The sequence below is a fragment of the Punctularia strigosozonata genome (assembly GCF_000264995.1).
Source record: "Punctularia strigosozonata HHB-11173 SS5 unplaced genomic scaffold PUNSTscaffold_3, whole genome shotgun sequence".
NCBI classification, from domain to species: Eukaryota; Fungi; Basidiomycota; class Agaricomycetes; order Corticiales; family Punctulariaceae; genus Punctularia; species Punctularia strigosozonata.
This window is the reverse complement of record NW_006767435.1, coordinates 934,020-961,806: the sequence shown is the minus strand read 5'-3', so window position 1 is coordinate 961,806 and position 27,787 is coordinate 934,020. Positions and strand designations below refer to the sequence as shown.

Below are 27,787 nucleotides of genomic sequence, written 5' to 3'. Positions count from 1 at the left end.
CAAGCGAACCCCCGAGCTTGTCGCACTACGGGCACCGACGCCCGCGCCGCCGCGCCTCGCGAAGAAGCCAGGATGATTATTTCGCACTTCGACCATAGCGAACGTACAAGTCAGTCCGCGTACGCCGTGGCAGACGTCGCCGGCGAGCTGTCATCGTACGTGCGCCGTATGAGCGCACGAGGTCTCGCGGACCCCCACGTGCGTTCATTGGCTGCTCGCCGTTGCGATCGCCCCCATCGCTACCCCAGCTCACAAGTCTCACTCCTTCCCATCTTCGTCGCCCGCCCGCCCGCCGTTCCCCTCCCTCGCACAGCGCGCGTGCGTGCTCAACACACTCTTTCCTCACGACTCCGCCGCCATGTCGGCCGCCGTTCGCTACGACTCGGCCGACGTCCCCCGCCCGACGACCCGCGCCCCCGGGCCCGCCCCCGCAAGAGGCGCAACCGTCCGGCGTGCGAAGACGCTCACCCGCCCCGAACGAGGCGTCGCACCACCACCGCTGATAGCGCCCACCACCGCCGTCTCCACCGCATCACCCGTCCTCGGCACTCCACTCGTGCAAGCCGGTGACGAAGGCGGGTTCGATGCCTGGCGCCTCTTCACCATCGTCATCACTTTTTGGGCGCCCTCCTTCCTTCTTCAGAGCGTCGGCGGCCTCAAGGACAAGAACGCGATCCATGCCTGGCGCGAGAAGATGGCGCTCTGCATTATCATCGCCGTCATGTGCGCCGTCGTCGGTTTCGCAACCGTCGGCCTCCAGAAGGTGCTCTGCCCACAGACGACCGCCGGTTCCGGCCACACCTCCCACTTCTCAAGGCTAGGGTCCACCTCGGGCACGCTCGGCGTCGCCGGCTGGCAATTCAACGTTTCCAACTCCAAATCGACCGCCGACGTCAATTTCATCCAGCTCGCGCAGAAACAGGCCGGGCAGGACATCACGACCCTCTTCACCCGGGACGCGAAGCAGTTCAGCAAGTGCGGCGGGCTCAACTACCGCATCGCCGTCGACGAGCCCTGCAACAGCGTCACGAAATGTACCTTACCCGCCCTCAATGCCTCCTCGACGTTTACCACTCTTGGGCTCGTCAACACCTCGCTCGTCGTCGGCTACGACTGGGACCAAGTCGCCGCTCTCTCCTCCTACCTCGTGCTCGACGGCGCCGTCCTCAACCTCTCCCCCTACCTCTCCCTCCACCCAAACGCCATCTCGGGCGACGCCGTCGACGCCGCGCTCCGCACCGTGCTCAAAACCGGCAACGGTAAACACGGCAAAGACGGCACGCGCCTCTTCTACAACTCGGCCGCGCTGCGCGCCGCCGTGCCCTGCCTCCAACAGCGCTACTACGCCGGCAACATCGACAAGGTCACCCCGGGCTGCTTCGTCGCCCAGCTCGTGCTCTACGCCGGCCTGATCGTCATCATGGCCCTCATCCTCATCCGCTTCGCCATGGCCTGCGTCTTCAACTGGTTCCTCTCCGAGCGCCTCGCCGGCCCCGTCGACACGCGCGAGCTCCGGCGCCAGGCGGTCAGCCCCGCCGTCATGCCCGAGGGCGCGAACGTCGCCGTCGACAGCCGCCACGGCACCGCGCCCTGGGCCGGGCCGGCCGGGACGAAGAAGATCACCAAGGGGTCCTCCAACAGACCGGGCGCGCCGCGCTCTCTCGCGTCGTCGACGTCGACCCTCGTCAACGGCGCGAACGACGCGCCGGCCCCGGTGATGTCGCTCGCCCAGATCGGCGCCGAGCTGTTCGCGGTGTGCCTCGTGACGGCCTACTCCGAGGGCGAGGAGTCGATGCGCGCGACGCTCGACTCGGTCAGCGCGACGACGTACTCGGACGCGCGCAAGCTCATCTTCGTCGTCGCGGACGGGATGATCACCGGTGCGGGCGAGAAGCGGAGTACGCCCGATATCTGCGTCGGCCTCCTCGACGCCGATCCGCGATTCGGAAACCCCACGCCGATGAGCTACTTCGCGGTTGGGAGCGGGAAGAAGAAGGAGAACAGGGCGATGGTGTATGCAGGGCACTACAGTGAGTATCCTTTTTCCCCGCATATATTCCCCGCATATTTCGTTTTTCCATGCACACCGGTGCTGACGACCGCACGTTTTGTAGCTGCTGCTGGACGGAGGACACCGACGATCATCGTGGTCAAGTGCGGCACGGAGCAGGAGGCGGCGACGGACAAGAAGCCGGGCAACCGTGGCAAACGCGACTCGCAACTCATCCTCATGAATTTCTTCTCGCGCGTGACGTACAACGACCGGATGACGCCTCTCGACTACGATCTGTTCAGGAAGATACACGTGCTCATGGGCGTCACGCCGGACTTCTTTGAGGTTTGCTTGATGGTGAGCGCATTTAGTCAGGCTTCATCTGTATGAGGACGAACTGATGGACATCCGTGCAGGTCGACGCTGATACGAAGGTCTTCCCCGAGTCGCTCAAATACCTCGTCAACTGCATGCACCACGACCCGATGATCATGGGCGTCTGCGGCGAGACTCGAATAGCGAACAAGCGCGATTCGTGGGTCACCGCGATCCAGGTGTTCGAGTACTTCATCTCGCATCACATGGCGAAGGCGTTCGAGTCCGTGTTCGGTGGTGTCTCGTGTCTTCCCGGATGTTTCTCCATGTTCAGGCTCAAGGCGCGGAAGAGCACGGGCGATGACTGGGTGCCGCTGATCGTCAAGCCCGAGATTGTGAATCAATACTCGCAGTCGGAAGTGACGACGCTGCACCAGAAGAACCTACTCCTGCTCGGCGAAGATCGGTTCCTGACGACGCTTCTCATCCGGACGTTCCCGAACCGGAAGATGATGTTCCTCCCGCAGGCGCGCTGCCGGACGGTCGTGCCCGACACGTTCAGCATCCTGCTCTCCCAGCGTCGGCGGTGGATCAACTCGACGATCCACAACCTGATGGAGCTCGTCCTCGTCCGGAACCTGTGCGGCACGTTCTGCTTCAGCATGCAGTTCGTCGTGTTCATGGACCTGCTTGGTACCGTCGTGCTCCCTGTCGCGATCGTGCTGACGTATATCCTCATCGTGTCCTCCGCGCTGAGCCCGCCCAAGTCGTTCGACGAGGCGATCCCGCTCGTGCTCCTCGTCGCGGTGCTTGGTTTACCCGCGGTGTTGATCTTGATTACGACGAGGAAGGTGGTGTACGTGTTCTGGATGTTGGTGTACCTCATGGCGCTCCCGGTTTGGAACTTTGTGTTGCCGGTGTACGCGTTCTGGCATTTCGACGATTTCTCGTGGGGAGAGACGAGGTGAGATCTTCTTCTTTTCGTGTGGGGGCCGAGTCCATTGACATGATTGATTGTAGGAAAGTAGAAGGCGAGGCCAAGGGCGAAGCGCACGGAGAAGGCGGGGGTACGTTCGACGGTTCCTCCGTCCCGCTCCGGCGCTGGGAAGACTGGGAACGGTCCCGGTTACGCAAGCTTAAGCGACAGGAGCGCCGCAAGCGCGAGCTCGAGCGCGCATTCCCGAACGGATACGACGCGGACGGCGGGTTGGTCGTGCCCTCGTCGACACGGACGTCGACATACGACGGCTCGGACACGATGTCGCTCGCGAGCTCGGCGGAGGAGGATCAGTGGGGCGGCCAGATCGGCGGCTATAACGAGAACAGCACCGCGTACCCGGCTCCGCCCCTCGGGCTGTATCAGCATCAACCGTCGGAGGCCGGAAAGACGCTCGGCGCGAGGGACCTGGAGGCGATGTTGGAGATGGGTTTTGACGATCCGCCGCAACGGACCGGGCCTGGGAGGCCCCAGCAGCAGATGCCGCCGCAACAGCAGTCGATGCGCGCCCCGCCTGGCCCGGCGAGGTTTCAACTGAGCGACTCGCAACCGCAGTATACGCCGCTGTCGCGTGATGGGGCATCGCCGACGACGCCAGGACCGCACGGAATGAGCAGCGGGTCGCAATACTCGAATACGCATGCGCGGAAACGGAGTGGCGGAAGGGGTGAAGGCGACCAGAGGGGCAGGTATGGGCCGTTAGGCCCGCTCGACCCGGGTGGACGGATTTGACGAAGGTTGGCGAACGGTTCCTTGTCTCTTCTCTTGATACGAACTCGCACGCGAAAGAGGGGCTATAAAAGCAGGATGATGCCGGCGTTGCGGGTTTCTGGCGCTGTTCGCCTCCCGCAACCCGCTTTCCCTCCCCATGGACGCTGCCCCCATCTCTCACTACCTCGCATTGGATCTCTCTCATTTATCCCATCCACTCATTGGAACAGACCCGTCATTCCTCCATCCTTGTTTCACGAAGCGTCATCTTCCTGCATGTTGTGTAGCCCCGCCCGTTCATCCCTTCCGCCTCCGACACCCCACGAACGCCCGGCCCACACCCAACGGACCATTCGAAACCCACGATTCGCATTATTACTACGTACTGTAGTCCTCCGCGCCGCTCGCTTGCTGCCAGCTAATTGACCCATATCACGCCTTCCAGCCCGCCTTTGCATCGATATTGACCCGTAAACGCATTCCCCTTCTTTCCCTATCTGGCATATCCCCCTTTCTTTTCCCTCTATGACCCTTCATTCATTCCCCCCCTTTTTTTCCCTTTCTTTTTTGTTTGCTGCATGTCTGCATGTCGAATAGTCCTCTCGCATCATCTAGATATACTTGGAAACTGGAATAAGGACCGGGAAATAATAGCATGACCTGTACATTCCTCGCGGTTAACTGATCGTTGATCATGATTCATACGGTACTAGCTACGCATGGAGGCGGTTTGTTTCTAGGTTTGCCGTCGTCCACGTCGCACGCGCGGAACATCGGTTGGCGTCAAACTCTAGAACCCGGTATCCGATGGCCATTGAAATTTCGTCTCAATGGCATGTACAAGGCTTAGGGATGTAGGTAGGTAGGTAGGTAGGATGATCGCAAAGGCGCACCTCCAACGGGTTGATCCTCTCTCTCCGACATCAACGCATGCTATACATACCATCTCGGTGCCGGAAACCTAGATCAGATCATCGCAAACGCAACACTCCTTGAGCGCTTGAGCGCCCGGCGACTGGTACAAATATGATATCTTCGACCTGAAGTGAACGAAACGATCCTCTTACTCTGGATCCCCTGGCCCCCACGATGCTGGAGAGCGAGAACACGCCCCTTGGAACACTTCGTTACGAACTTTTCTACACCAAACGACCGGCAGACATACTCCCAATAACGGCTATCATTGACCTTTGGCGCTTTCAGAATGACGGCGTCGGGCCCATTGTGCTTAGATTGATTGGCGAACGCATCACCTTCACGCAAGTGACACCCGCGACGCATTCCGTTCTTCGCGCCCTATACTGATCGAATGGCAGCAGGACCGTCAAACATACAGACAGCACGTCTCCTGGGTTCCGCGTCGTGTCCGAGTCGCAACTATTCGTTTGTTTCAAGCGCGTCATATGGGACTCCGAACGCGACGCCGAGGACCTCGCACATATGCGGAAGTACAACATTAGGGGGATGCATTGTGCGATGGGGCTCTTGATCCCTCCCTATGCTCCCCCCACGTCGCCGCCAAGTAGAGACCCCCACGCCGATGTCATACGGTACTATCTCGAGCTGGAGTGCGCGTGGACGGATCGCGCTCACACTTGTTTCTCCTCCGTACGCCGTCACATCGAACGCCATCCCGTTGAAGTTGTTCCGCACGTAGCGCCGCTCTCGGCTTCGGAAGCTGCGTCACAGCGATCTCCAGGAGTAGCTCCGTGGCGAACTTACATCCGATCGAAGGACATTCCAACTCGAACGTGGCCATTTCCCTGGCGCAAGGGCTTAAATTCCCGTGCACATATCGAAGTAAGGACAGGTATACCGGCACCTCTCGATTGATCATGAATATGCTGACTTGTTGCAATAACTAGCTTCGGCTCCCAAATCTCCCTTCGCTTCCCATGGCAACAGACATCCAGCTGATGCTCAGCATCACGACGCGCACGGAATTCCTCGATGTGCGCGATATCCACGATGGTGGTGACAAACTGTTGAAGACGTTGCCTGCACCTCCGACCTCCGCAACCGCGATCGCCATCCGACTCGTCCGTGCCGTGAGCGTGCAGGCCTCCGACTGCGAATGGCGGGTCACGCTACCCATCCGACCTGGGGACGTACGATCCACCGTTCGTCCTCGAGACATGCATGTCGACGGGCCCGTGTGGGAACCACCCGTGCTTCCCTGTGACTCGTCAGCGACCATTCGCGGGATGGAGACACTATCTACGCCGCGCGAAGACGCGGAACGCGCAGGCGCAGGAGCTAAGCGTTGCGTCCAATGTGTGCATTACGCAGCGACACTACGCCTTTCGGTTCCTCGCATCGCCCTGACCGAGAAAATCGCGCGGGATTCAGCTCCAGTGCGTGGCATTTATCCCTTCGTTATCACGATCGTGCCGGACTGACTGCGTATTGGTGCGGCCAGTATTACTTGTTTGTTCATATACCGTTCTCCGGTCTTGGAAACGACTTGAAAGCTTGCTTTCCTGTCAATTTGGGCATACCGTGATTATTCCTTGCTCCCTACCTCCTGTTCGCGTCTCTCTCGAGGACGAGAGATAATGCAGACAGTCACGCGATGCGAGGCCCCGAGAGAACAAACGAAAGTCGCGGATGTGATCACACATGGACCCAATTGTTATCGAATACCCATTTCCAGTTCACACCAATCTATCATTACAATATAAGAGATGCAAGTAAATGATATGCTCCATGCAGCTGTGTTGAATATAGCAATGCAACGGGGCGATCATGTACAGGCCTGATTTCCCTAAGCAAGGTCGCTAGACCAGCTCTCGTACGCTGCAAGCTCCTTCAGCTGCGACTCGAGCTTGTCGCGGATCGCCGCGACGGAATCCTTGCCGAGGGGCAGGCGCTCGGGCGGGCTCTCCAACCCGGCAAGCCTGTAGATCTCCCGCGCACCCTTCGTCACGTCCTGTGGAGAACCCAAGAGGGGGCTGTTCGCCGCAATCATGTCGCGTAAGGCCTTAGTCGGGCTCGTGGAGGTATTGTATGCGGGATGGATGGGCTTCGGCTCGCCAGTGCCGTCCACCAGGAGGCGCGTGCCGAACATCCCAGGCTCGATGATGGTCACCTGGAGGGTAAACCCGTAAGTACACGCTGCTGCTAGTGGCAAGCTCGCCGGACCGACCTTAATGTTCCAGGCAGGGTCGAGCTCTTTCCTCAAGGCATCAGTGATACCTTCCAAGGCTGCTCCATGCGTCAGATATCGGGCCGCCACTCGAACCGGCGATATGCTCACCGAACTTGGTAGTAGCATAGGGGCCCGTAAGCGGCCAGGGGTTGACACCCACAACGGACGAGACCTGGAGCAGGCGTCCACCAAGGCCCTTGGGGTTCACCTCGCGGAAGAACTTGACCGCCTCGATACTTACGCGGAGCGCGCCCCAGTAGTTGATCTCGAACTGCCTGCGTGCCTCCTCCTCCGTCGTGCCCTCAACCTCGGCACGCATCCACACGCCGGCGTTGTTGTACACGACATCGATCCGGCCGAAGGCCTCGCGAGTGCGAGCGAACGCGGCGCTGACCTGTTCGGGCTTGGTGACGTCGAGAGGGAGGACGAGCAGGCGCGAGGACGGGTACTTGGAGGCGAGCTCGGAGATGTCAGAGGGCTTGCGGAGGGTGGCGACGGCGATGTCGCCGGCCTCAAGGACGTGCTTGGTGACCGCCAACCCGAAACCGGCGGATGCACCGGTGACTATATGCGTGCAAGTTAGCCGGAATATATACGCGCATCGAAGGACTCACTGAACCAAACGCGGGGCTGGGATGTAGAAGACATGTTTGGCGTCTGGCGTGCGAGTGGATGCTGGTGATTTGCTGCGGGAGTCGATTGAGCTGAATGTTCTGAAGAGCTCAGCAACATTTCGACCGGGTTTTATACTCCTTCGCCCATCCCTCTCCCGGACAACTCGGGTGTAGACATTGTACCAGTCGCGATGCTACTCAGCATGGAGGCCGCTGAGCAAGCAGATCGTCGCAGAAGCGCGTCGCTTCGCGTCCTCGGATGAACAGAGCAACACTGGTTTCCCCAAGGAGATCAAGTCGATCGGTGCGATGTGCCTCGACATAATATCGTGCGCTGATTCAGCACCGTCTGTGGTCGGGCCACCTGGCCATGCGAGACGTCGAGGGTTCCAGTAGCAGTCGTCGCACGCGAGTGGCAGAAGGCGCGTGCTGACTACAGCTGATGGCGAGCTCGTCATGCCTAATATCTCCTGGGGGTTAGTGTTCGGTTATCATACCAGCACCCCTCAATCTCGGCATACACGGTCACTTGAAACTGGTTGTGTATGTGCATCGGCAGTCGGGATATCAAAGAGGGTTCAAAGCTATCGCGGCCTGCATGAGGAGGGAGATTGGGATTGGCGGTCGAGTACGTAGTCAAGCTGTGCCCTCGACCTTCTCCCTCCTCCGGCGACGATGATCACGCAGTTCCCGTACGGATTCGAATCCATTGCGGCGTTGCACTTGGCATCGGGGAAAAGCATCCAGTTTATCGTTTGCGGCAACAACCGTAGTTGTACTGGACAGTATCCGCTGGCTCAGCTCTCAACTCGGCGTTCTCCATAAAACAAAGACTTGAAGTACACGACAGTGTTATAATCTAAGTAAACCTCGCATCAGGCAGACTTCCATCGGGGTGGCAATGTTATGGTCTAGGCGATCAGGCTGAGCGGAGGGTATCGGGCGCGCAGTGGAGCGGCTCGTCGACGAACAAAGAGCACACAGGCAAGTACCACCATAGTTCTTCCTCTGTTGAAACTCACCTGTCGTGTTCATCATCAGAATAGAAGGCTGAAGGATGAAGGACCAAGGGGCCTTGGGAGAAAACGCGTCTCCAGCGCAATGCGTCTTTGCATCCTATACCTATACGAACATCTTCGTGGAGCCCTGAAGCCAAGTCTCCGCGCTCCCAGGCGATATCCATACCATCCATATGAGGCAAATGTGTGTATTATCGTGGACTAAATATTGAGTTTCCAGCCGTTTTCCTTGATAAGCTTCTCGCGTTCTAGAAGATATTTCCCTGGCACGATGTTTCCAATGAAATCAGCTCTTGCGCACAATCAGGCGGAAGATTCACCCTCTTTGTACTTCTGCGATAATTCTGCCGCCTTCACATAATACCATCCCATGCGTGCGTTGCAGCCTATACAATAGACATCTGCAACGGTGTGCACCCCGGTCCTGACGTCGCATACAGTCTTCAATGATGGAATGGGGTAAACGGGAGCAATGAGGTACGTACATCAACCTCCTATCCTCCTTTTTCCCCATTCGGAGGTTGCTGGTCGAGTATACCAAGTATCCCCGCCCGTCGCGTCCGGAGAAGGCCTTACTAACCAGCTCATCTTGAAGAGCCTGGCAAGGCGTTCAGGCACGTATATCGAAGCGACAGAAGCCGGGGAGCGTCAGGAGGTCGATAGAAAGATGCACATCAACGCCGTGATCTCAGCTAAATGGAATTGACACGCTTGAAACGACGACTGACGATGACGGCTGAACAATGGCAAGTAAACGATGGATGATCTTCGTATGCCAGTTCAACCTGCTGTGCCGCCATCGCGTCGCTACCCGTCTTGTCTGAGTCAGGCGCTGAGCAAGGGAACTTCAGGCGGATGGTTCACCCTCATGAACTTGATGAATGGTTGGCCGCAGAGGACCAGTCTGAGGTGGATGATTATGGGCATATGCGCCGCAGAAGACACCGGGCTTTGCCGTGACTCGACTCATGATATCGATTGACGTCCTCGACTTCGATGAGACAGGAGATCTCCCTGTAAGGCTTGCTATAACCCCTGACGACAAAGTTGGCTCATGTCCGTACGTAGTACAAGGATAGTCCGAGATAGTCACCGTTTTGCGCTACAACGGCCCCATGCATCCATTCCTCAGACGCGGCCTATCCGAGCATTTCGCTCGGTCCCAAGCAAATGATCTGAACTCCTCTCGCCAAGACAAACGTCAAAAGTAGACCACCTTCTTGGGTTTCGTCGTCACCTTCTCCAACCTGGCACCACTTAAGCCAGAGTGGTGGGACCGCACCGAAGTAATCGATAACTTGGAAGGGTCTTTCCCACCGACAAAAAGAGTCGCATCCGGCACTACAGTGTCTTGGGGATGAGCTGTCGTTTGGGTAGTCAGCTTCCGCTTGACCGCCTTCAGCCGTGCTTTCTCCTCTCGATCGACTTCGATATCGACCGCTCGTAACGCGAGGAAGTCATCTTCGTCCGCTCCCGCACCTTTACCAGTGCCAACCATGAGCGCTCTCTTCGTTTGATCGCCATCTGCATACTGACGTCAGTCAATCGAGTTTACATAGACACCGGCGATTCCGTGTCACCTGCTATGGCTTTCCTCAAGGGACAGTCCCTGGCGAGATGAGTCTTCTGGCTGCACAACTTGCAACACCCTCCGTTGGGATATATGCCCTTCTCGGCGTTCGATGGGCAGGTGGAGGCGAGATGGCCCTTTCCGGAGCAAACGAAACATGAGGCGAATGGGAGCGGATTCTCTGGGTCGGCTGTTTTCCTGCATCTTGAGAGCGTATGTCGAGAGGACCCGCATCTACCCATTCGTTAGTTAGTTGTGATATCGTGTTTAGGGCAAGTTTTGGAAACAATTGGCGTACCGATAGCATATTCCCGTCGTAGCTCCTTGTGAAGTAGATGACTCTCCTGCCTTGGGACAATCCGCTGCAGCGTGGCCTCTTTCTCGGCACGCAAAGCAAGTCAATGCTGCATTCTTTTCCGCGATCCGCTTCAGTCGTCTACTCTCCGACGATTCTTTGCGGGCATTCGCGTCTGGTAAGTCCAGAACCGCATGAGCAACCCACCAAGAGTTCGAAGTCGGGTGAGATGAAGAAACTCACCTTTCTGCGCCTTCTTCTTGGCCTTCAGCCTCTGCAGCTTCTTCGCGGCGTGGGCCGACTTTTTCTTGGGCGCCTCGACATTACTGGCTTCGCCCGTTGTTTGGATCGGATCCCCACGGTCTGGATGACCCTCCGCTGTTTCTCGGGAACCATCATGCGCATCGTTTGCAGATGCAGCTTTCTTGGCCCGCTTTCTCTTTGGCTTGAGTGTGGCGGATTCCGTGGTGCCGCTGCTCACTTCGGGCGTCTCGATATCAGCTGCGGTCGAGGCCGGGTCATTGTGAATGCTCCCGTTATCGAAGCCAGCTTCGACATAGGTACGTTTGCGGCCAAAATTGGTGTATCGTGTCATCTCGTTACGAGTTCGAGCGTATGGAAAAGCGGAAGGTCGTATGACCCGAATGCAGGGTTAAGACCCCCCTACCCGAATTAGTCCCAGAGTGTGTATGGTGATTCGTCGGCATATACCAAAAGGGGTGTTGTCGGCGAAGCGCGCATGGCTATTTCGAGAACGAATCTCTCCGCCCTGACTCATGTTCAGGGTCGGGATTGCCTTGTACGGTCACCGACGCTCCCGACACGCGACGACCACGATGAGTCAAGGACAACACGTGATCTTAACGCGTCAGACGCGTCGGAGTATATAAAAAGGGGGTTGGTTCATACGATTTGCATACTCCCAGCTTACGATGATGCGTGCCTACAACGGCTTCCCGCTCGACGACGATATTGTCGACAGTATTCTCTCCACAATTGACGAATTCAAAACCCTTGTCTCGTTCATACTCTCATGCAAGGCCGTTTACAATGTCTACAAACGTCATCCAATGTCCATCCAACGTTCCATCACCGTAAATCAGACAGGGCCTGCTGTTGCACAAGCGTTAGCCCTCGTGCGGATGCAAGGCGACGTTGACGCTAGGAATACCGGTGTTCCGATCGACGAGCACTCCGTGTTGGAAGAACCTCCACAAACACATGAACTACAAGACCTAGTCAAGAATGCTAAGGTCGTCTATGAGCTCGAGGACTTGTTCAGCTGGAGGTGCGTTAGCCTCATATGAGTTCGTTCACGAAGAGCGATCGACGCCTGGGCATGGTACATGCAGACACAAGGACCCCTCAACATCGCAAACCAAGCTCGATCCCAACGAATCCCATCGATTCCATCGTGCGATGTACAGATACTGGATTTTCTGTATTGCATTTGGGATCGATAGCGAGGACGATGAGGACATGGCCCCTCCAGCGAGCGACACGGCTCAAAATCAGCAGGAGTATCTAAACACCTTCTCGGATGCGGAACTGAAGGAGATCGAGGCCGCTGTGCACTTCGCGCGAGAAACTATCGTATGGTCCATCAAGGCAGGTGGCGCAATCCATAACGCCGAACCTTCTGGTGATCATATCCAGTCCTCCGTCCTGAAATCGCGCTGAGGAGAATACAACAGACGAAGTAGTAAACATGAACGTGGCGGCTGGTCCGAAATTGATCTGCCAATGCTACAGGGATCGCAGCATATGGGACGAGGACGACTTCGTCGGAGATTTTGTAGAGACACCAATTTCACGCCCGTTCCTCACATCCACGATATCGAAGCTACACGAGAAACGCCAGCGCCCCCAGCGAATGGAAGCAGGCGGGGACGACAACAGTTCTACTCGTCCTACACATTGGCGGACAGCATTGCTCGAAAAACGAGCGTATCCTGCAACATGTCCGTATTTCAGTCCTTTCCTACAGCAATCAGATACCCGACCGAACATGAATAGGTAACCGTTGCCAGGTAACGGCAGACGAAGCCGGAGACTTGTGGTGCAAAGGAAGTGCGTCCACAAATCGATATTGCAATGCATCTGAGTTCAACTACCTCTCTTAGACTATGAGCTTTTGAGGGGTATAATTACTTTGGGACAGCTGTTCGACATGCTGCCCGGTCGCTTGGCTCGGAACCTTACGGAACGAAATGATTTCATAGCCGATATCCAGGGCAATACCAGCGGCTTCCTCTACGAGCACATCATCAGAGATATGCTTCGTTGCAGAGTTATGCGTCACAAGACCGACACGCCGCAGGATTACGGGCATGAATGGGCGGAAGACGATTCACTCTGTACACCGTGTATCAGACGATTCATCGCGGACCACATAGTGTCATGGCGCTTGGCGGCAAAGATCGAGGGTAAGTGGATCGCTGTTGGCAGCTGACACTGAGATTTTGGCTAATGTCAACCATCAATGCAGGAGGCAAGACGATACAAGAGAACTGTTGGTATGGCTGGAATTGCCGGACGCAGCTACACAGTCCTCACCACGCGTCGCGACTCAACGTAAGTCCAGGTACGTTGCTGCATGGTCCGGCACCGACGAAAACTTTCCTGCAGCATTTTTGCGAGCCGACACGGGGCGATGACTGAATCGCCCAGTTTCTACCAGACTGCGGACTCTGCCCGACATTAGATCGAAGCATCTCGACTCATTGCTATCGTATGTGCTCAACGAGAAGGCGCGCTATGGTCTTCTTCCGCGCTTATATATATACGCATCATGAATTCATCAACTACCGCCTCTTTGTTACCCTGTCATAGTGATCACAAGCTCGCGCGCGTCCCATATATACCTCTCGCACGCGGAAGTTCCTGCGCCGTGGCAACCCGCCCCGGCTTCCGGAAAACCTTGTCAATCTCCGCGCGCCCACATCGAGCGCAATCAGCGCACGAGGGCCGCATATGAAGCGTTTCAGAGTCATTTCAAGGCGGGAGGGCACTGAGAGTGCCCAGGTCCGTCTTATCGCGCTGCGCATACCAGGCTTCGTAGATCCGGGCAACCGCTGACCCCGGTCCTCAGACGAGAAGGGAAGTCAGCAGACGAGCCGTAGATGAAGCTTCGTCCACCACTGGGGGCGCAATACGTGGACTGCTATGCCTAACAATGGGCCGGAGATCAGGGGAGGTTAACGTTTCCCTGCAACCGCGAACGTTGCTCCTCCCCATGCGCCTCCGTCGGATCTCTTACGCGCGAAACGGACTAAACCCACTTTCGCGGCTCTGGAGTCAGCCCCCCCCCCCGTTCCACCCGCTCCCGGAACGCGTTCCCCGTTTGGAGTACCAACGTTCAACCCGGGCCGATGCGATGGTCTGTCTTCCACGCGGGGCTTTTGGCTGACCCACTACAGCCGATCGATCCCTAAACATAACAAACATACAAGTACACAGAGTTTTTACAAGGAGAGGACGGAACGCGCGTTGATGCGAAGATGAGAAAAAAGCCGTACAGAAAGAAAAAAAGTCAAAAAATGCGATGAAGTATATAGTTCGAGGTCCTGTTTTGGCCAGTGATGCGATTCGCCCGATGGATGGAAGAAAACCGAGGAAGAAAAAAAAATGGTCGTTTAAGAATGGGAAAGGGGATGTGCGCTGTAAGATAGTAAAAAAAAAACAGTAGCCTGCCATTTCACTGCTCCAGAACCCAATCAACGCCGGAAAGGAAGCGGATGTGGGGTGCGATGGGATGTGCGAATGTTTTGCCATCGCATCGCAGGCAAGAAGGGAAGGGGGGAGATCGCTATCGCGGACCCCGAGGCGGAGGCGGAGGAGATGATCCGGGAGAGCGAGGAGACATCGGCCACGGCCGGGGCGGCGGACCAGCAGGCGGCGGGGTGCTGACCGTCACTGTCGGCAGCGGCGGGGTGCCCGGCCCGATCCCCAGCATCCTCTGCACAATGAACGGCGACGACGTCGTGCGCAGCGGCGGGTGCGGCGGGTGCTGCTGCTGCTGCTGGGAAGGCTCGCCGCTCGCCCGCCTCGACGCCGGATCGAACTGCGACAGCTCGTCCGCGGGCCGGAACTGGATGTCGGACACGGTGACGGGCATGCTCTCCGTCGGGGAGACCCGCTCCTCCTCCCCGCCGGAGGACGCGGCCGACGCCCCGCGCGCGTGCGTCGCGGTCGTCGAGATCCGCCGCGGGCCCTGGAGCGTGAGCGAGATCTGGTCCGGGGACGACTTGAACCGCTGCGTCGTCGCCGTGCCGGGCGGCTCGCCCAGTGCAGCAGCAGCGGCACCGTCGTCCATGCGGGAGGAGGACGCGGAGGTGGAGTTGTCGGCCCGGATGGAGGAGGGCGTCGAGGACGCAAAGTCGATGAAGGAGAGTACGTTGTCGCGCTGCCGGCGCGTCGCTCCGGGTTCGCCCCCTCCCCCTCCCCCTCGACCACCACCTCCTTCTCCCCCGGAAGTGGCGGCCTGGGCGCCGGGCAGACAGAGCGCCTCCGCGCGCGCGATGCGCCGCAGGTCGTCCGCGATGCTCGGCGCGCTCGCCGGCCGGTTGCCGTTGGTGTCCGTCGACGCGTACCCGGGATCGCCGGCGACGTTCGCCAGGAGCGCCGAGCCGCTCCCGCGGCGATCGTGCGGATGCGGCGTCGCCGCCCACGAAATCGTGCGCGACCGTCGCCGCTGCCGGCCGGGCCCGATCGGCGGCTGCGCGACGCCGAAGACGGGCGCGAACACGACGGGCGACGGGTCGTCGCGCCCGTGGGTGCTGTCGCCTTTCTCGGCGAGGGCGGTGCCGTGGCCGTCGTCGGAGGCGAGGTCGACGGCGGGCAGGCCGAGGGCGAAGCCGCGGAGGGCGGGAGAGGACGACTTTCGGCGGCGGCGTCGCCGGAGGAGGAAGAAGAGGAGCAGGCCGAGGAGGGCGAGGAAGACGAGGGCGCCTGTGACGGCGAGCGCGGCGATCGTGCCTCGGGGCAGACCCGAGTGAGGGTGCGTCCTATGTGGGGTCCCGTGAATACACCGGTCTTTGTGCGTGAAATAAGGAGGAAGTGGGTGCATACGATACGCCGCCTGTCACTGTGACCACCTCTAGAGTGCCGATCGCTAGCATACTGTCGCCGGCGTTCACGATCTTCAGGTTGTGCGCTTGCGAGTCGTCGAGGCCGGTGGCGTGGAACAGCAGCGTCTCTTCGGTCCAGGGCGACTGGCCGTCGTACGACGCCGATAGCGCGTCCAGCGTGACATTGTAGGGGCCCGAGCGTTCGCTGAGGAAGCCGTACACGTACACCGCGGATCCTGTTAGGGGGGGATTTTTTTTTTTTGTGAGAAAGGCTGTGCGGGGTGGTTTACACCGACATCGCGCCGCGCGTCACTCACCGGTGAAGCGGAAGGTCGCGTCGTCGCCGCTCGAGTTGGACGCGTGAAACGACTGGTTCTTGCCCCCGATCGCGATGTCGGACGTGAAAGACCACGCGCCGCGAAACGCGACGTCGCGATCGTCCACGGGCGCGGTGTCGATAGTGCAACTACCGCGGGGGTGGGGGGGGGGGAAGAAACGAAATATATCAGCCTCGGCGAGAAGGGCGACGCGGCACGAAACTACTTTACTTGGCGCGTTCGGCGGATATGGTCGCGGTCGCGCGGTCGAACGCGATCGAGCTGGCGGTCGTGTTCGTGTCCGGGCGGGCGACGAGCGAGATGGTGTGGTTACCCTGCTTGAGATCGTCGACGGCGGCGAGGACGTTCTCGTCCAGAGACGAGGAGAAGGCGACGCTCGCTTTGCCGTCGACGAGGATGTCGTAAGAGGCACCCGTCGCGTTGCCGAAAAGCTGGATGCCCGTTCCTGCACGCGCGCGAGACCCAGCGCGGAACGGAAACCCGGTTGAGATCTCGGGACTGAAACGGGGTCGAGAGCGAGACGCGTACCGAACCATTGCACGGACAGCTGCGCGCCGCTGAGCGAGGTGACATGGTAGCTCGTGCCGTTCCCGACGTCGCCGAGGGAGGCGCTGGTCGGAAAGCCGGAGTCGGTGAAGAAGGGCACCCATCCGGTGAGCGGGTCGGAGTTGGTGAGGGGTTCCGCCAAGGGAGCGTAATATACGACTGGAGATGTATCGTCGATGATAACGCGATAAACGTCGGCCATGCAGAGCGCGCTAGCTACGACGGTCCAAGGGGGCTAGCAGAGCTCTGGTGGCCGATCGAGTGGTTACTGGTCGACGTTGCGACGCCAGAGATAAGCAAGGGGGCAGTCGAGTCGTCTAGAAGCGCGACGGAAGATCGGGATCCCGACGCAAGGCTCAGGAGAACGGTATATGAAGGAGCGCGCAAACCGGGGGTAACGCGCGCAGGCGCATGGGGGTTCTGTCAATCATGAGAGCCAGGCAGCGTCTGGTATCTATACGTACGGGATCTCTGTGGTCATATTTCCGGTCTGAGCGGCGGCAAGGGTGGGCGTGCTTCGACTCGCCGAAGCGCCGCACGCCTAGTTACCGCGCCCGGCTTCCATCAGCGAGCAGCCTCGTGCAGGGGGCGGACGTGAAGACGCGATTATTCGGCCAATATTATCCCGTGAGAACGTCCGGCCCAGCGGACCGCGCCATTGGCCCGCACGAGCTTCCTTCCTCCCTTTCGTGTTCGTCGCCTGGTCCCTCTGCGACGGCGCAATCTGTCGACATAAGGGACAGCCTTGCCCAGGGACCAGATCCCATCGCGCAACCGAACGGCAACTAGCATACCATACTCCAATCAATCATATACATCCTCCTCCCAGTGGCGTCCAGGGGGCATTGACCTGGTTCACCGAGAAACCACAGATCCTCGGTCCAGACGGGGGGTTTCTCCCATCAACGTCTGACGCGGGCCCGTTGCCAGCCAGCCCTCTCTGCACGCGCACCCTGCGTCCACACCCACGCCGATCTGCATCCACCTGAAACGCTAACAAAGGAAAACAGGCATAGGCGCCATACTACTAACGGTCATCTCATCGAATATGTCAGGCTCAGGTTTCGACCCCGGCGCGTCCGGCTACTTCGCGGTGCTCCTATCGCGCCTGCAGGACCTAGGTGCCCCACCGACGCTCATCAAAGACCCCGTCATCCTCCAGTCGCTGCTGCTCTGCCTGATCTCGGGCAACAAACATCTCCTGATCCGTACCCGCCCAGCCGATATCAGCTCCGTAGCCCGATTAACCTCTTCGGTGAGTCTCCCATCTCTATTATCTTTCTCGATATACCAGCTGCTTTTGATGCTGCGGCCTTTCGTCGTCGGCGTTCCCTGTATCGGTTTCGCCATCATCGGACCGAGCGTGGGGCTGGCCAGGTGCGGCCTGCATCTATACACACCCCGGATTACTGCATCCTGCCAGATCGTGTCATAACGCCCTTTGATACATTGAGACGTCTGAGGCGCCTGATCCGAGCCGTTCAGTGCCTCCGAGCGCTCAGCGCACGCGTTTGGTATCCTATGACCTGCGCCTCCCGCACGTCCGCCACCCCTGCCAACCCAGCCACTATCGATTGATGGCGCGCCTCCCAAGTTTTAATTGACTTCTTGACGCACCGCCCCCCCCTGCGCCACCCGTCCAGACGGATGACGCGAGAGAATCCATCGTCAACGTGTTAACGCGCAGGGGACGCTGCTGACCCCGCGCCTCCGTCTAATCTACAGATCCTCGCCACCGTCTTCGGCCTGCGCACCCAGAAACTCAAGCTCCGGCACGCGCTCGCCCCGGCCGACCTCCTGCGCGCCCTCTTCCTCTCGCCTCCGCGCGCCCTCCGCCGGCCCTCCTCGCACCCGAGCAGCATCGGCACGCGGGCGCGCGACGGCCCCACCAAAGGCTCCCTCCGCCCGACGCCCCCGCACGCCCCCCCGGAGCCGTCCGTGATACCCCGCGCGCCAGCCGAGCCCACCGAGACGACGACGGTCCCGGACGCGCTCGTCCTCACCGGCCTCGAGCACGTCGGCGTGCCCGCGCAGCGGTGCCTCTTCCAGACCCTCCTCGACGGCCATTTCGCCGCGCCCGACGGCGCGCAGCGCGATCTCCCGCCGGGCTTCATGGTGGTGTCCGTCTGCCCAGACGACGCGCACGAGCCGCCCGCGATCCACCCCGGCCTCGTGAGTTGCCCTTTCCTCCTCCTTCCTCCTCTTTCCTCCGCCTTCCTCCCTCCCTCCTCCCTCTTCCTCCCTCCTCCTCTTCCCCGCTGACGCCAGCCCGCAGCTCGACCGCTTCTCCGTCTGCGCGCACGTATCCATTTCGGGCGCCGCCCACGCCCCCGACGACGATCCCCCCTCCTCCTCCTCCCCCGGCGGCAGCGGCCCGCCGATCTCGCACGCCGATCTCGCCGCGCTGCGCACGCTGCGCGCCTCCGTGCGCGTCCACCCGACGCTCGACCTCTACCTCGCCGACCTCGTCTCCCTCGCGCGACACCACCCCGAGCTCGACGGCGCGCTCCTCACCGTGCGCGCCCACAAGGACGCGGCGGACGTCGTGCGCGCGCTGCGGCTCCTCGACGGGGACACGACCGGCATCCGTCCTCGACATCCCCATCCCTCCCCTCGCACGCACGACGGACACGACGAGGAGGACGATCTGGAGGAGGACGATGTGGAGGAGAAGATGGAGGAGGAGATGGAGATGGAGGAGGAGGAGGAGGACGCGCAGACGGTGCACGATCCCGACCGGCGATCGGCGGGGAAGAGCTCGGCGGCGCGCACGCTGGTGTCCCGGGACGCGCTCCCGCTCCCGCTCCCGGCGCGGGCGATGGATGCGTCGGAGGCGGACGTGCGCAGCGCGGTGCCGCTCGCGATCGCGCACCGGCTGCGCGCGCGCGCGAGCCCGGAGGAGCAGGTCCTCGCCAGCCTGGCGTTCCCCGCCGCGCAGCCGCCGCCGGACCTGAGCCGGTGGACGAGGCGGAGCGTTCAGGAGATCCTCGTCAACATCGTTGCCGGCAAGGAGTAGGAAAATAAGGAAGACGACGAGCCCCACCCCGGTTTTTTTTTGGCCGAGCGCGTTTTTCTGTCCTTTATATCTGCGGCAGTTGTTTTTATTTTTTCCCCTCTCCGTTTGTTAAGAAGGATGATAGAGAGAGAGAGAGCGCGCGGGGGGAGGGGGGCGGGGGCACGTATTCGTGCGCTTCGTGTGTGCAAGGTGATGGACTTTACGCCCACGGATAGCTCGCGTCCGGGTCCGTGATCGGCTCGTTGCCGCGAAAGACGACGTGCCCGGCGTTCGCGCGTTGGAACAGGGGGGGCGGCCGCGCCGCGCGCGGCTTCTTGCCCCTCGGGCGGCGGATCGTCCCCACGCGCTCGCGCTCGGCGTGGCTCATAGATGAGCCCGGGGCTGCGCAAGGCGCGACGGCGACGACGACGCCCGCGTCGTTTTTGGCCTGATCGACGTCATGTATAGACTGCGGGGGATCTTCGTGATGGGCCGCGCCGGGAGCGGCTTCTGATAGCGCTGTTGTTGTTGTTGTTGCTGTTGTTGGAGGGTCGAGCGTAGGCGGGGCGGGTATCCGGCGGAGCATGTGGCAGGAGAGGCAAGTGTATACGATCGCGTTCCCGTGCGAGCACGATGCTAGAAACGAACGAAAGATAGAGGCGAAAACCCAAAAGGTTGCATGTGGTGTACACATTAGAGCATGATATACAAGGCGAGGGACGAAAACGCACCGTGGATACGCACGCGCGCGGTCGTCCCAGGGAGAAGGACGAGGTTGCAGCCCTTGCAGATCGTGCGTTTCACGGACGGGTCCCTAAAAACGATGTGTGTGTAAGTCGGATCGTCCCTTGGAGATCCGGCTGCGAAAGACGTACAGCCGGACCGTCGTCTTGCGCCCGACGAGCTTCATGTCCTTCACGTACTCCCGCGCCAGATCGGTCGTCCTGATCGTCCGGCGCGGCCGCCGCTTCTTGGTTGCGACCGGGCGTGAGGGCGCGCTAGCCTCTCCAGGCGTCGCTGCGACCGGGGCCGCCGCATCGGGCTTGATTGAACTCTGAGAGGGGCCCGCGTGGGCGGAGGGAGGCTGGATGCTGTTCATGTAGACGCTGGCCTGGTAGAGGAAGTTGAGCCGCTGCAGGATGTCGCGGTTGGCGACGGCGTTCGGATTCGGCGCCTCGTCCTTGGTGTTCTTCTTCGCCATCGGTCAAAACAGATACGACCGTCGGCGCGCAGTCGGGTACTGTGCACTGGTGATCGAGCTTCAAGCTAAGCTTGGAGGCAAACAGGTGCAGCTGAGAGGAGGAAGTCGCGAAACGAGGGCGCGTGGATCGATCGCCTGAGAACGTCGCGTCTGTTTCCCTTCGTCGTCGTTGGCCATGGCGAACGGGCCGCCACCGTCTGCCGCCGGTCCTTCTCAGAGCCCCGGGGCCCGCAACGACGGGACATCACAAGCCCAACCGAGCGCGTCCTCATTAGCATACTACTCCCCTCATCACCCCTCTCGGCCCCAAGCGTTCGCAGCACCCTCGAACGGCGGCAACGCGCCTGCACAATCCTCGTCGTCCTCCGCGTACCAGCCTTCCGGCTCGCACGGGCGAGGTCAGGATGCCGGGACTCCGCGACGTGAAGCGAGATCGCCAGGCAGAACGCCGTCTCCCCCTCCTGTCCCGTTCCGCCGAGGCTGGGACACGGCGATCAAAACCTTTCTGGAACAAGCTGGCCTGACGCAGGCTTTGAAAGGGTTCGAGCTCGACATGCTCGTGCTCAACCCGGACGTCGAGCAGACCACCGTCGCGAGCGCGCTCGACACGCTGCGCGAACATCTTCAGGTGAACGCGCCGTGTCTCATCGTTGGACCCCACCACGTCGACGTGACTGATATTCGAAAACGCGCCGCAGCTGCTGCATGAAAAAGGAGGACTGACCGGCTCGGACGAGAAGGGACCACGAATACCGTTGGACGAGCGCAAGCTGGACCACGTCCATCTCTCCGGTGGCCGTCCTCCTCAACCTCCGACGTAGGTATAAAACGAAAGTCATACCCGCTCCCTCGGTCCGTGCGCTCAATCGACGAGACCGTCTCTGTCTTTTTTTCAGGCAGATCAACCGGTCCATCGCCCAATTCCTCGCGCGCAACCGGGCACGGAACGACGCCTCCAACCGCGCCGAGTTCCTCCACTCCCTCGCCGAGAAGAAACGCCGCCTGAACGTCGAAGACGGAGACGCGGGCACGGAAAGACCGGCGTCGTGCGCGCGCACGGACGCCAAGCCCGTCGACCGCGACGTGCAGATGAAGTACGACATCGCGAAGAACGAGGACGGGCCTCTGCGGCGCACCGTGAAAGCCGGCACCGGCGCCCCCTCCGCCTCCGCCTCCTCCTCCGGCGCCGCCGCGCACCCGGGCGTACCGACCGCGCAAAGGCACCCTGGCCTCGACGTGCGCCTGCGCAACATCGAGGCCCACTTCGCGGTCCGCTACGGTAAACGCCCGCCCGCCCCCCGTCCCTTCCGCACGGCCTTTTCCCATCTCACGCGATTCCCTCTTTTCGCAGTACCCGCCCCGCCGCGATCTCTCCTGGACCGTCTGCGATACCTCGAAGACCACATCACGCACCTGGAAAAGGAATGCCCTCCATGGGCCGCCCTCCACTTCAATCAACCCAATCGCGGCGTACGTATCCCCTCCTCCTATCAAGTGTCCCCCCCTCTCCCAACAATGAATAAAAACATAAAATCATTCTCATAACCTCTTTTCCTCCCAGTGGCCCCCGCCGCCCCGCCAAACGCCCATCATCGTCCCCTCGCACTTGACGACGACGTCGTCGTCATCATCATCAACGACGGCAGCGACGCACGTGAATCACCCCACCGATCCGTCAGCTGCGGCGCCACCGGATCCCTCGACGGACCCATCATCCCTACCGACATCGCAATCGCAATCGCAATCGCAATCAAAAGCCAAAGCGAAAGCATCGGCCCGGCAGCAATCGAGTCTCCACAGGGCGGTGATGGAGCGGCTCGAGGTGCAAAAGGCGATGAAAGATCTCGCCGGGGGAGACGGCGGGCCCGCATGATGATGACCTGACATCCCTTCCTGCATGGGTTTAACGGCTCCTATCGAGCGCCTACCCCGGGCCACCTAAGCGCGCCCGTAAACGTAACGGACGATGTAATCGCATTGCGGGGGCGACGGTCTCCCATAAATTCGACGCATGATGTAACGAATATCCCGCGGCGTAAAACATCGTATTCCTCGATTAATTGATCCAGGAGACCCGAAAAAGAAAAGGCGTATACAAGGGGAGATCGAGAGAGAGTGCGTGTGTCCGCACATCTCCCGCCCCTTAGGGGGGAGCCGTATCCCTCCGCAGCCCAAAGTGCATAAAGCCCTTCAACGACTGGAACACCTGCGGCTTCTGCGCCGCCTCGCCTCTTCCCACGCCGTCGCCCGTCGGCGGGCCGCTCAGCGGCGGCGAGCCCAGCGCGGCCAGGATGCCCTCGCCCGCGCCGGTCCCGGCCAACAACGCCGGGAGGTTCACCCGGCTGCCGGAAGGGGTCATCGACGACGACGGGGCGGCCGCCTGCGAAGAGCCCTGATAGACCGTCGACGGCGGGTTCATGTCGAGCGCGGACAGGAACGAGGTCGGCTGCAGGTCCTGCATCGTGCTCGTGATCGCGACGAAGTTGTCCAGCAGGTGGTTCTGGTCCGTCTTCGGCGTCCCTTTGAGGTCGAGGACCTGCGGGAGAAACCGGTCGGTTGGGTATAAGGAGCTGCGGTAAAAAACAAAAAATGCGCGACGAATGGCGCAGGAAAAAATAAAAGCTCGCCTTTTGAAAGTTTGAGAAGGAGTCGTCGCCGATCTGGATGGTGTAGTTGAGGATGAAACCTTCGGCCGGATCCTAAAACGCGCGTGAGCATGGAAGCGAGGTAGTCAACACTAGACGGGCTTACGATCGACGTAACGATGACTTTCAGTAACGCCTCAAGGTTCGTCGTGGTCCTGGTCACGTTCTTGGAGTAGCTACACGACAGACATTGGTGAATGTCTGCGGATACCTCGGGCTATGAGACGTACATGGAAGTCGCGTGGTCACCGGGCAACTTCAGCAATGCCGCCTTGACCGCCTGAAGGTCAATGAGGCTCTGAAAGGTCCGATCAACCGCCGTCAACGGAGGCGATGACAAGTCACTCACCTGCTCAGCTCCTATCTCCTTCAGCGGTCGACTCTTCACGAGCGCATTCGTGAAGCGGGTCAGTATCAGGCTGGGACCATGTTAGACAGCTTTAACAGCCCGAATCAAGATCGTACGCACTTGGCGCCCTTGTCGAAGAAATTCCTCAGGTACTTCTTTTGCTCTACGCGGGGTTCAAGGATGGCCGCGACAGACTCCATCGCATGTTCGAGGTCCGCCACGTATGCCGAAGGTCCGCTGACCTGGCTGATGGTTCCCCAAGACGTGCGCGCCATGGCCGAGAACGCAGCCTCGCAGGCGTTTTCCAATTCCCGGAGTTGAATCACAATAGTGGCGGAAATGACTCTACACCGCGAGGGCAGGGCAAAGAAGACGTGAGACACTCTCTGTTATGAGCCTGGAAGGTGCTCGTACCCCACGAATATGTCGCGTTCGTCTTGTAAGCTGACCTTTTCTTTGAGATCGTCCCGAATCTTTTCCTTGATCTTCTCCTCCAGCTAGAAGCGATCATGGTTCGACGTTGATTTAAGGAACAATGCTGTGATAGGCTTACCTCCAGTGCAGTTGTCTGGCAATAATCGGCAGTATTAATCAGGACACACGCGGTTTTAAGCTGTTCCGCGTCCATTCGCGTATCTAGTGACCTTCTCGTTTGTGGCAAAGGGCTGATATGGTTTCAAGTGAGATTCTAGGCGTGATTCAGCGATGGCAAGAAATCTTACCGTTTGATAGTCGGAATCAAGACATCCTCTATGAACGAAACCTCAGGTGTGAGTTCGGATTCAACATCTGGTATGTACGTACCTGCATAAGTCCTCAGCCACCGTTTGTGTACCTGACACAGATCGTATAATGGTTGCCCGGTAGATAACTTGGCGCATTGTTCAAGGCTCTGTGCATAGAAGTAGAATAGCTCGGTGGAGGATGGTAATACGCGGGCCTCCGTCTCCTCTGCATCCTCCAGTGACGGCCTTCCAGATGATGGTGCATCCAAAGAAGATCGCGGAGGGCCCTTGTTCAAGGATGCACGATGAGGCGCCAGCATGTCCGCAAGAGCCCTAGGATAGTACATAGTATTAGCTTTAGCAGAAATGAAGATGGACTGGGGGTGACTTGCTTATCCTGCGCTTCCACGAATACCCCGAGGTGCGCCTCCCAAGCGGTGGAAATGGGCATCACGGGCTTCGTCATAGCCGGAGATGAGCTCTTGAGGATGTCGACGAACTGCATTTTCGCATGATGAGCGAGGCGGCCGCGGTATAGATTACGGTCACTCACGGGTGTAGCATACTTCTTTGCCATGGAGGCCTCGAACTCCAATGTCTGCTGTAGCGTCTCGAGTAGAAGCGATACAGGCAGCGACTTGGAAGCTTCCCCCTTGGCAAGCAGTGTCGCCATGTCGTCCCTGCCGATACATCACGATCGTCGTATCAGCATCAATCCTGAGCAGTTCAAGGCCACAGGTATACAGCCCACCTTGTGATATCCGCGAATCTGGTAACCAATGCCCACCCAACATGCCATTCCGGTGGAAATACCCTTGCCACCTCTTGATCATGAGTTGCAAGCAATCGCCTAAACCAGGCAAACCGCCTGCTGATGTTGTCCAGACCGGCCGCTTCATTCTCCTCCGAAGTGGCAGCGGCTTTGGAGCTTCCAGCGGTCGATGCAGGGGAAATCCGGAAGATGCGGCGATAATCCTTGAGCTCCAGTGTCACATAACGGTCCACGAAGTGCGCGCGAACATCGGGACCTAAGACATCGACGACTAAGCAGGCGGATGCGATCTGCGCGGGCTTGACCATTTGTCCCGGGCGCGAGGTATCTTGCATGTAGCTGAGCAACATATAACTGTCAGCGCAACACCCTAGTCGAAGATGACGTGAACATACAAGGCATCAAAGTCTGCATCCAGCAGAGTTCGGATTCGGCCCTGCAACTCTTGGATGCGTCTCCAAATTTGAGCGATATGCGGTACTGCAGTATAGCCCTTGAATGACGCCGAAATCTGCTTAACTGCCTGTCAAGGAAAGCAATATACACCATCAGAAGGAGCATGTGAGGTGAAATCGTGGCACGTACTGACAGCGTTTCCGCGATATCCGCATACTTCCGTTCCTTCACAAGATCCTCCAGCTGCGTCAATGCATTCACTAGGTGTCTTGATAAGCAATGTTTCTCGACACGCCATAAGATTATCGCACCTAACATTTGCAATCGTTTGAGCGTCGTCATACTAAGTATGAGATTCTTCTTGGCCAGATCCAATACTTGTATGTCTTTAGTGATGTTACGGACAACGGCCTCGGATTCGGTCGCTTTCTCTCGGATGCGAGACATTTGTCCTAGGAGATCCTAGGGGTTGAGTAAAGGGCGTCAGCGAGTGACGGCACGCGTTACTGGAACGCGGACAATACCGCACTTACGGATATCATCTCCTGTATGAGCTGCATGCGATTCGGGTCCTGCCCTCGTCGCAATTCTACCATCAACTCGTCTATCTCGCGGAGCACATCTTCTTCTTGCTGCTGTAGTCGCGCCTGGACTGCACCGAGCTGGGCGAGGGATGCTTCTACATTCCGTACAGGCTCGCAGTCAGCGCTCGATCTTACAATCGCGTCTGGAGGTATGAGACAGGAGACTGACCATCCGGAAAGTACTCGTTGAGAACATCGACAGGGTTGAGCTCAGCCGATGAAAGAGCATCTAAAGGGTCAGAGCTCCGAGTCGTGTCCTCCGGTCCATCCAAGATGCGGTGAATGGAGACCACTAATTCAACTGGAAGCTCGCCCTTTTCAACAGTACTCATTTCTGGTTTGCCAGAGACCGTACACTTCGCTCAAGATGCAACGGTTATTTGTGAGCCTTAGAACCGTCAAACGCTCAAGAGTCAAGTAGGCCAAGCTTGTCCGAGATCGCGGCTGGCAACTGAGAACGGCCGCGTCCAGCATTGATTTGCACGTGTACATCGGGTCTGTTCTCTCGGCCGTGCGCCGCCAAGTCACGTGGACCGGCAGAGCGTCTGGAGGCGTCTGGCCGCCGGCGTACTGTGCACTGCGACCTACGACAGAGTTCGGTCGCGCAACGCTCTCTCATCGACATCAACCTCCTTCACCATGAACCACGGGGATCATAGTGGACACACAATGCCGCCCAGATGCTCCATGAATATGCTCTGGTATTCGCGCATCCCTATCTCGTTGCAATGACCTGGCTGACGTTCGGTTTCCAGGAACACTCAGATAGAGAACACATGCATCGTCTTTAGGAGCTGGCACATCCGGACGACGACCGCCTTCGTTTTCTCGTTCTTTATCATTGTCGCGCTGGGCGCCTTCTACGAATGGCTCCGCATGTTCCAGACGACGGTCGACAAGCGCATCGCGCTCTCGATGACCGCGAAGGGCAAGGGTCGGGGAGGATTGGTGAGTGGAGAGCTCCCTGAGAACGACGGGGATGCCGCTGAGGAAGACGGATTACTGACTGGTCGGCGGGTTTCAAAGGCGGAGTGCGTGTTTAGCTCACTCTCTCTCCGTATATGCGCTATGATGACTGAAACTATCTCGTCTACAGGACACCCATCCCTCCTGCGGCTCGTGCTCTCAGATCTTTCCTGTACGGCGCAACCGTCTTCCTGTCGTTCTTCCTTATGCTAGTCTTCATGACGTACAACGTGAGCCTTCCTTCACACTATCAGGAGACATTTCTCATTTGTACGTCAGGCTTATCTCATCCTCGCTGTCGTGGTGGGAGCTGCTCTCGGCCACTACGTCTTCAATCCTGCCATGGACCCAGAGGCCGTCCTCTCCGGAGGTGCTTCCGGCAAAGGCATGGCGTGCCATTGATGTGAACGTTGGCGTTCCCGCGCTTCTTACCCGGCGCTGCTCGTATGACTTCCGATGAAGCATTTTCGCGTACAAATGTTTTTGTGCTACTAGTACCTGTGCGTTTTTGCTGTTCTGCTCTGTTTACACAATGCCAT

General features: G+C 59.1%; 11 protein-coding genes across 11 annotated transcripts; 4 read left to right on the top strand and 7 right to left on the bottom strand.

Moving 5' to 3' along the window:
• Window positions 1-358: 358 nt before the first annotated feature.
• PUNSTDRAFT_98557 (glycosyltransferase family 2 protein) lies at window positions 359-4,562 on the top strand (the record flags this gene model as incomplete). The annotated part of the gene is made up of 4 exons (XM_007380912.1): window positions 359-2,030; window positions 2,115-2,350; window positions 2,410-3,272; window positions 3,329-4,562. The coding sequence occupies 4 exons, from the start codon at window positions 359-361 to the stop codon at window positions 4,035-4,037; spliced, it is 3,480 nt and encodes a 1,159-aa protein (XP_007380974.1). The 3' UTR covers window positions 4,038-4,562.
• Window positions 4,563-5,911: 1,349 nt separating this feature from the next.
• PUNSTDRAFT_131611 (uncharacterized protein) lies at window positions 5,912-6,415 on the top strand (the record flags this gene model as incomplete). Its single annotated transcript, XM_007380911.1, has 1 exon — window positions 5,912-6,415. The coding sequence occupies one exon, from the start codon at window positions 5,912-5,914 to the stop codon at window positions 6,413-6,415; it is 504 nt and encodes a 167-aa protein (XP_007380973.1).
• Window positions 6,416-6,720: 305 nt separating this feature from the next.
• On the bottom strand, window positions 6,721-7,812 carry PUNSTDRAFT_124799 (NAD(P)-binding protein; the record flags this gene model as incomplete). The annotated part of the gene is made up of 4 exons (XM_007380910.1): window positions 6,721-7,104; window positions 7,162-7,220; window positions 7,273-7,728; window positions 7,779-7,812. The coding sequence occupies 4 exons, from the start codon at window positions 7,810-7,812 to the stop codon at window positions 6,781-6,783; spliced, it is 873 nt and encodes a 290-aa protein (XP_007380972.1). The 3' UTR covers window positions 6,721-6,780.
• Window positions 7,813-7,972: 160 nt separating this feature from the next.
• Window positions 7,973-8,236, bottom strand: PUNSTDRAFT_111591 (uncharacterized protein; the record flags this gene model as incomplete). The annotated part of the gene is made up of 1 exon (XM_007380909.1): window positions 7,973-8,236. One exon carries the CDS (start codon window positions 8,234-8,236, stop codon window positions 7,973-7,975), a length of 264 nt encoding a protein of 87 aa, XP_007380971.1.
• Window positions 8,237-8,850: 614 nt separating this feature from the next.
• Window positions 8,851-9,638, bottom strand: PUNSTDRAFT_83062 (yippee-domain-containing protein). Its single transcript, XM_007380908.1, has 4 exons — window positions 9,526-9,638; window positions 9,283-9,395; window positions 9,118-9,221; window positions 8,851-9,060 (listed from the first exon to the last, which is right to left on the bottom strand). The coding sequence occupies exons 1-4, from the start codon at window positions 9,595-9,597 to the stop codon at window positions 8,999-9,001; spliced, it is 351 nt and encodes a 116-aa protein (XP_007380970.1). The 5' UTR covers window positions 9,598-9,638; the 3' UTR covers window positions 8,851-8,998.
• A 208-nt stretch (window positions 9,639-9,846) lies between these two features.
• PUNSTDRAFT_83058 (uncharacterized protein) lies at window positions 9,847-11,288 on the bottom strand. The gene is made up of 4 exons (XM_007380907.1): window positions 10,906-11,288; window positions 10,666-10,837; window positions 10,378-10,601; window positions 9,847-10,321 (listed from the first exon to the last, which is right to left on the bottom strand). The coding sequence occupies exons 1-4, from the start codon at window positions 11,255-11,257 to the stop codon at window positions 9,999-10,001; spliced, it is 1,071 nt and encodes a 356-aa protein (XP_007380969.1). The 5' UTR covers window positions 11,258-11,288; the 3' UTR covers window positions 9,847-9,998.
• Window positions 11,289-11,597: 309 nt separating this feature from the next.
• Window positions 11,598-12,342, top strand: PUNSTDRAFT_131608 (uncharacterized protein; the record flags this gene model as incomplete). The annotated part of the gene is made up of 2 exons (XM_007380906.1): window positions 11,598-11,950; window positions 12,015-12,342. The coding sequence occupies 2 exons, from the start codon at window positions 11,598-11,600 to the stop codon at window positions 12,340-12,342; spliced, it is 681 nt and encodes a 226-aa protein (XP_007380968.1).
• Window positions 12,343-16,275: 3,933 nt separating this feature from the next.
• PUNSTDRAFT_63396 (uncharacterized protein) lies at window positions 16,276-16,817 on the bottom strand (the record flags this gene model as incomplete). The annotated part of the gene is made up of 2 exons (XM_007380905.1): window positions 16,276-16,514; window positions 16,598-16,817. 2 exons carry the CDS (start codon window positions 16,815-16,817, stop codon window positions 16,276-16,278), a joined length of 459 nt encoding a protein of 152 aa, XP_007380967.1.
• A 1,017-nt stretch (window positions 16,818-17,834) lies between these two features.
• On the bottom strand, window positions 17,835-20,821 carry PUNSTDRAFT_118835 (Rpr2-domain-containing protein). The gene is made up of 3 exons (XM_007380904.1): window positions 20,486-20,821; window positions 20,342-20,424; window positions 17,835-20,246 (listed from the first exon to the last, which is right to left on the bottom strand). The coding sequence occupies exons 1-3, from the start codon at window positions 20,809-20,811 to the stop codon at window positions 19,831-19,833; spliced, it is 825 nt and encodes a 274-aa protein (XP_007380966.1). The 5' UTR covers window positions 20,812-20,821; the 3' UTR covers window positions 17,835-19,830.
• Window positions 20,822-22,853: 2,032 nt separating this feature from the next.
• On the bottom strand, window positions 22,854-26,734 carry PUNSTDRAFT_118834 (uncharacterized protein). The gene is made up of 18 exons (XM_007380903.1): window positions 26,452-26,734; window positions 26,232-26,377; window positions 26,010-26,160; window positions 25,888-25,958; window positions 25,698-25,825; window positions 25,282-25,641; window positions 25,084-25,210; window positions 24,923-25,029; window positions 24,610-24,863; window positions 24,528-24,555; window positions 24,359-24,470; window positions 24,220-24,302; window positions 23,926-24,150; window positions 23,806-23,875; window positions 23,687-23,754; window positions 23,563-23,632; window positions 23,439-23,510; window positions 22,854-23,347 (listed from the first exon to the last, which is right to left on the bottom strand). Exons 1-18 carry the CDS (start codon window positions 26,612-26,614, stop codon window positions 22,955-22,957), a joined length of 2,628 nt encoding a protein of 875 aa, XP_007380965.1. The 5' UTR covers window positions 26,615-26,734; the 3' UTR covers window positions 22,854-22,954.
• Window positions 26,735-26,921: 187 nt separating this feature from the next.
• PUNSTDRAFT_62096 (copper transporter) lies at window positions 26,922-27,650 on the top strand (the record flags this gene model as incomplete). The annotated part of the gene is made up of 4 exons (XM_007380902.1): window positions 26,922-26,983; window positions 27,038-27,319; window positions 27,379-27,478; window positions 27,528-27,650. The coding sequence occupies 4 exons, from the start codon at window positions 26,922-26,924 to the stop codon at window positions 27,648-27,650; spliced, it is 567 nt and encodes a 188-aa protein (XP_007380964.1).
• Window positions 27,651-27,787: the final 137 nt, after the last annotated feature.

Excerpts from the sequence above, each read along its gene's own strand:
- PUNSTDRAFT_83062 (XM_007380908.1), bottom strand. The coding sequence starts at position 9,597 with ATGGCGGCACAGCAGGTTGAACTGGCATACGAAGATCATCCATCGTTT. Across the intron at positions 9,396-9,525 it reads GCCATTGTTCAGCCGTCATC|GCTCTTCAAGATGAGCTGGT; the intron begins GTCAGTCGTCGT and ends ACGCCTTGCCAG. Across the intron at positions 9,061-9,117 it reads ATCGCAGAAGTACAAAGAGG|GGAAATATCTTCTAGAACGC; the intron begins GTGAATCTTCCG and ends ACATCGTGCCAG.
- PUNSTDRAFT_83058 (XM_007380907.1), bottom strand. The coding sequence starts at position 11,257 with ATGACACGATACACCAATTTTGGCCGCAAACGTACCTATGTCGAAGCT. Across the intron at positions 10,838-10,905 it reads CAAGAAGAAGGCGCAGAAAG|ACGCGAATGCCCGCAAAGAA; the intron begins GTGAGTTTCTTC and ends TGGACTTACCAG. Across the intron at positions 10,322-10,377 it reads CTTGAGGAAAGCCATAGCAG|ATGGCGATCAAACGAAGAGA; the intron begins GTGACACGGAAT and ends GTCAGTATGCAG.
- PUNSTDRAFT_118835 (XM_007380904.1), bottom strand. The coding sequence starts at position 20,811 with ATGGCGAAGAAGAACACCAAGGACGAGGCGCCGAATCCGAACGCCGTC. Across the intron at positions 20,425-20,485 it reads CGCAAGACGACGGTCCGGCT|GGACCCGTCCGTGAAACGCA; the intron begins GTACGTCTTTCG and ends CATCGTTTTTAG. Across the intron at positions 20,247-20,341 it reads CGCGCGCGTGCGTATCCACG|CATCGTGCTCGCACGGGAAC; the intron begins GTGCGTTTTCGT and ends GTTCGTTTCTAG.
- PUNSTDRAFT_118834 (XM_007380903.1), bottom strand. The coding sequence starts at position 26,614 with ATGAGTACTGTTGAAAAGGGCGAGCTTCCAGTTGAATTAGTGGTCTCC. Across the intron at positions 25,211-25,281 it reads AGATTCGCGGATATCACAAG|GGACGACATGGCGACACTGC; the intron begins GTGGGCTGTATA and ends ATGTATCGGCAG. Across the intron at positions 24,556-24,609 it reads GTGGCTGAGGACTTATGCAG|AGGATGTCTTGATTCCGACT; the intron begins GTACGTACATAC and ends TTTCGTTCATAG.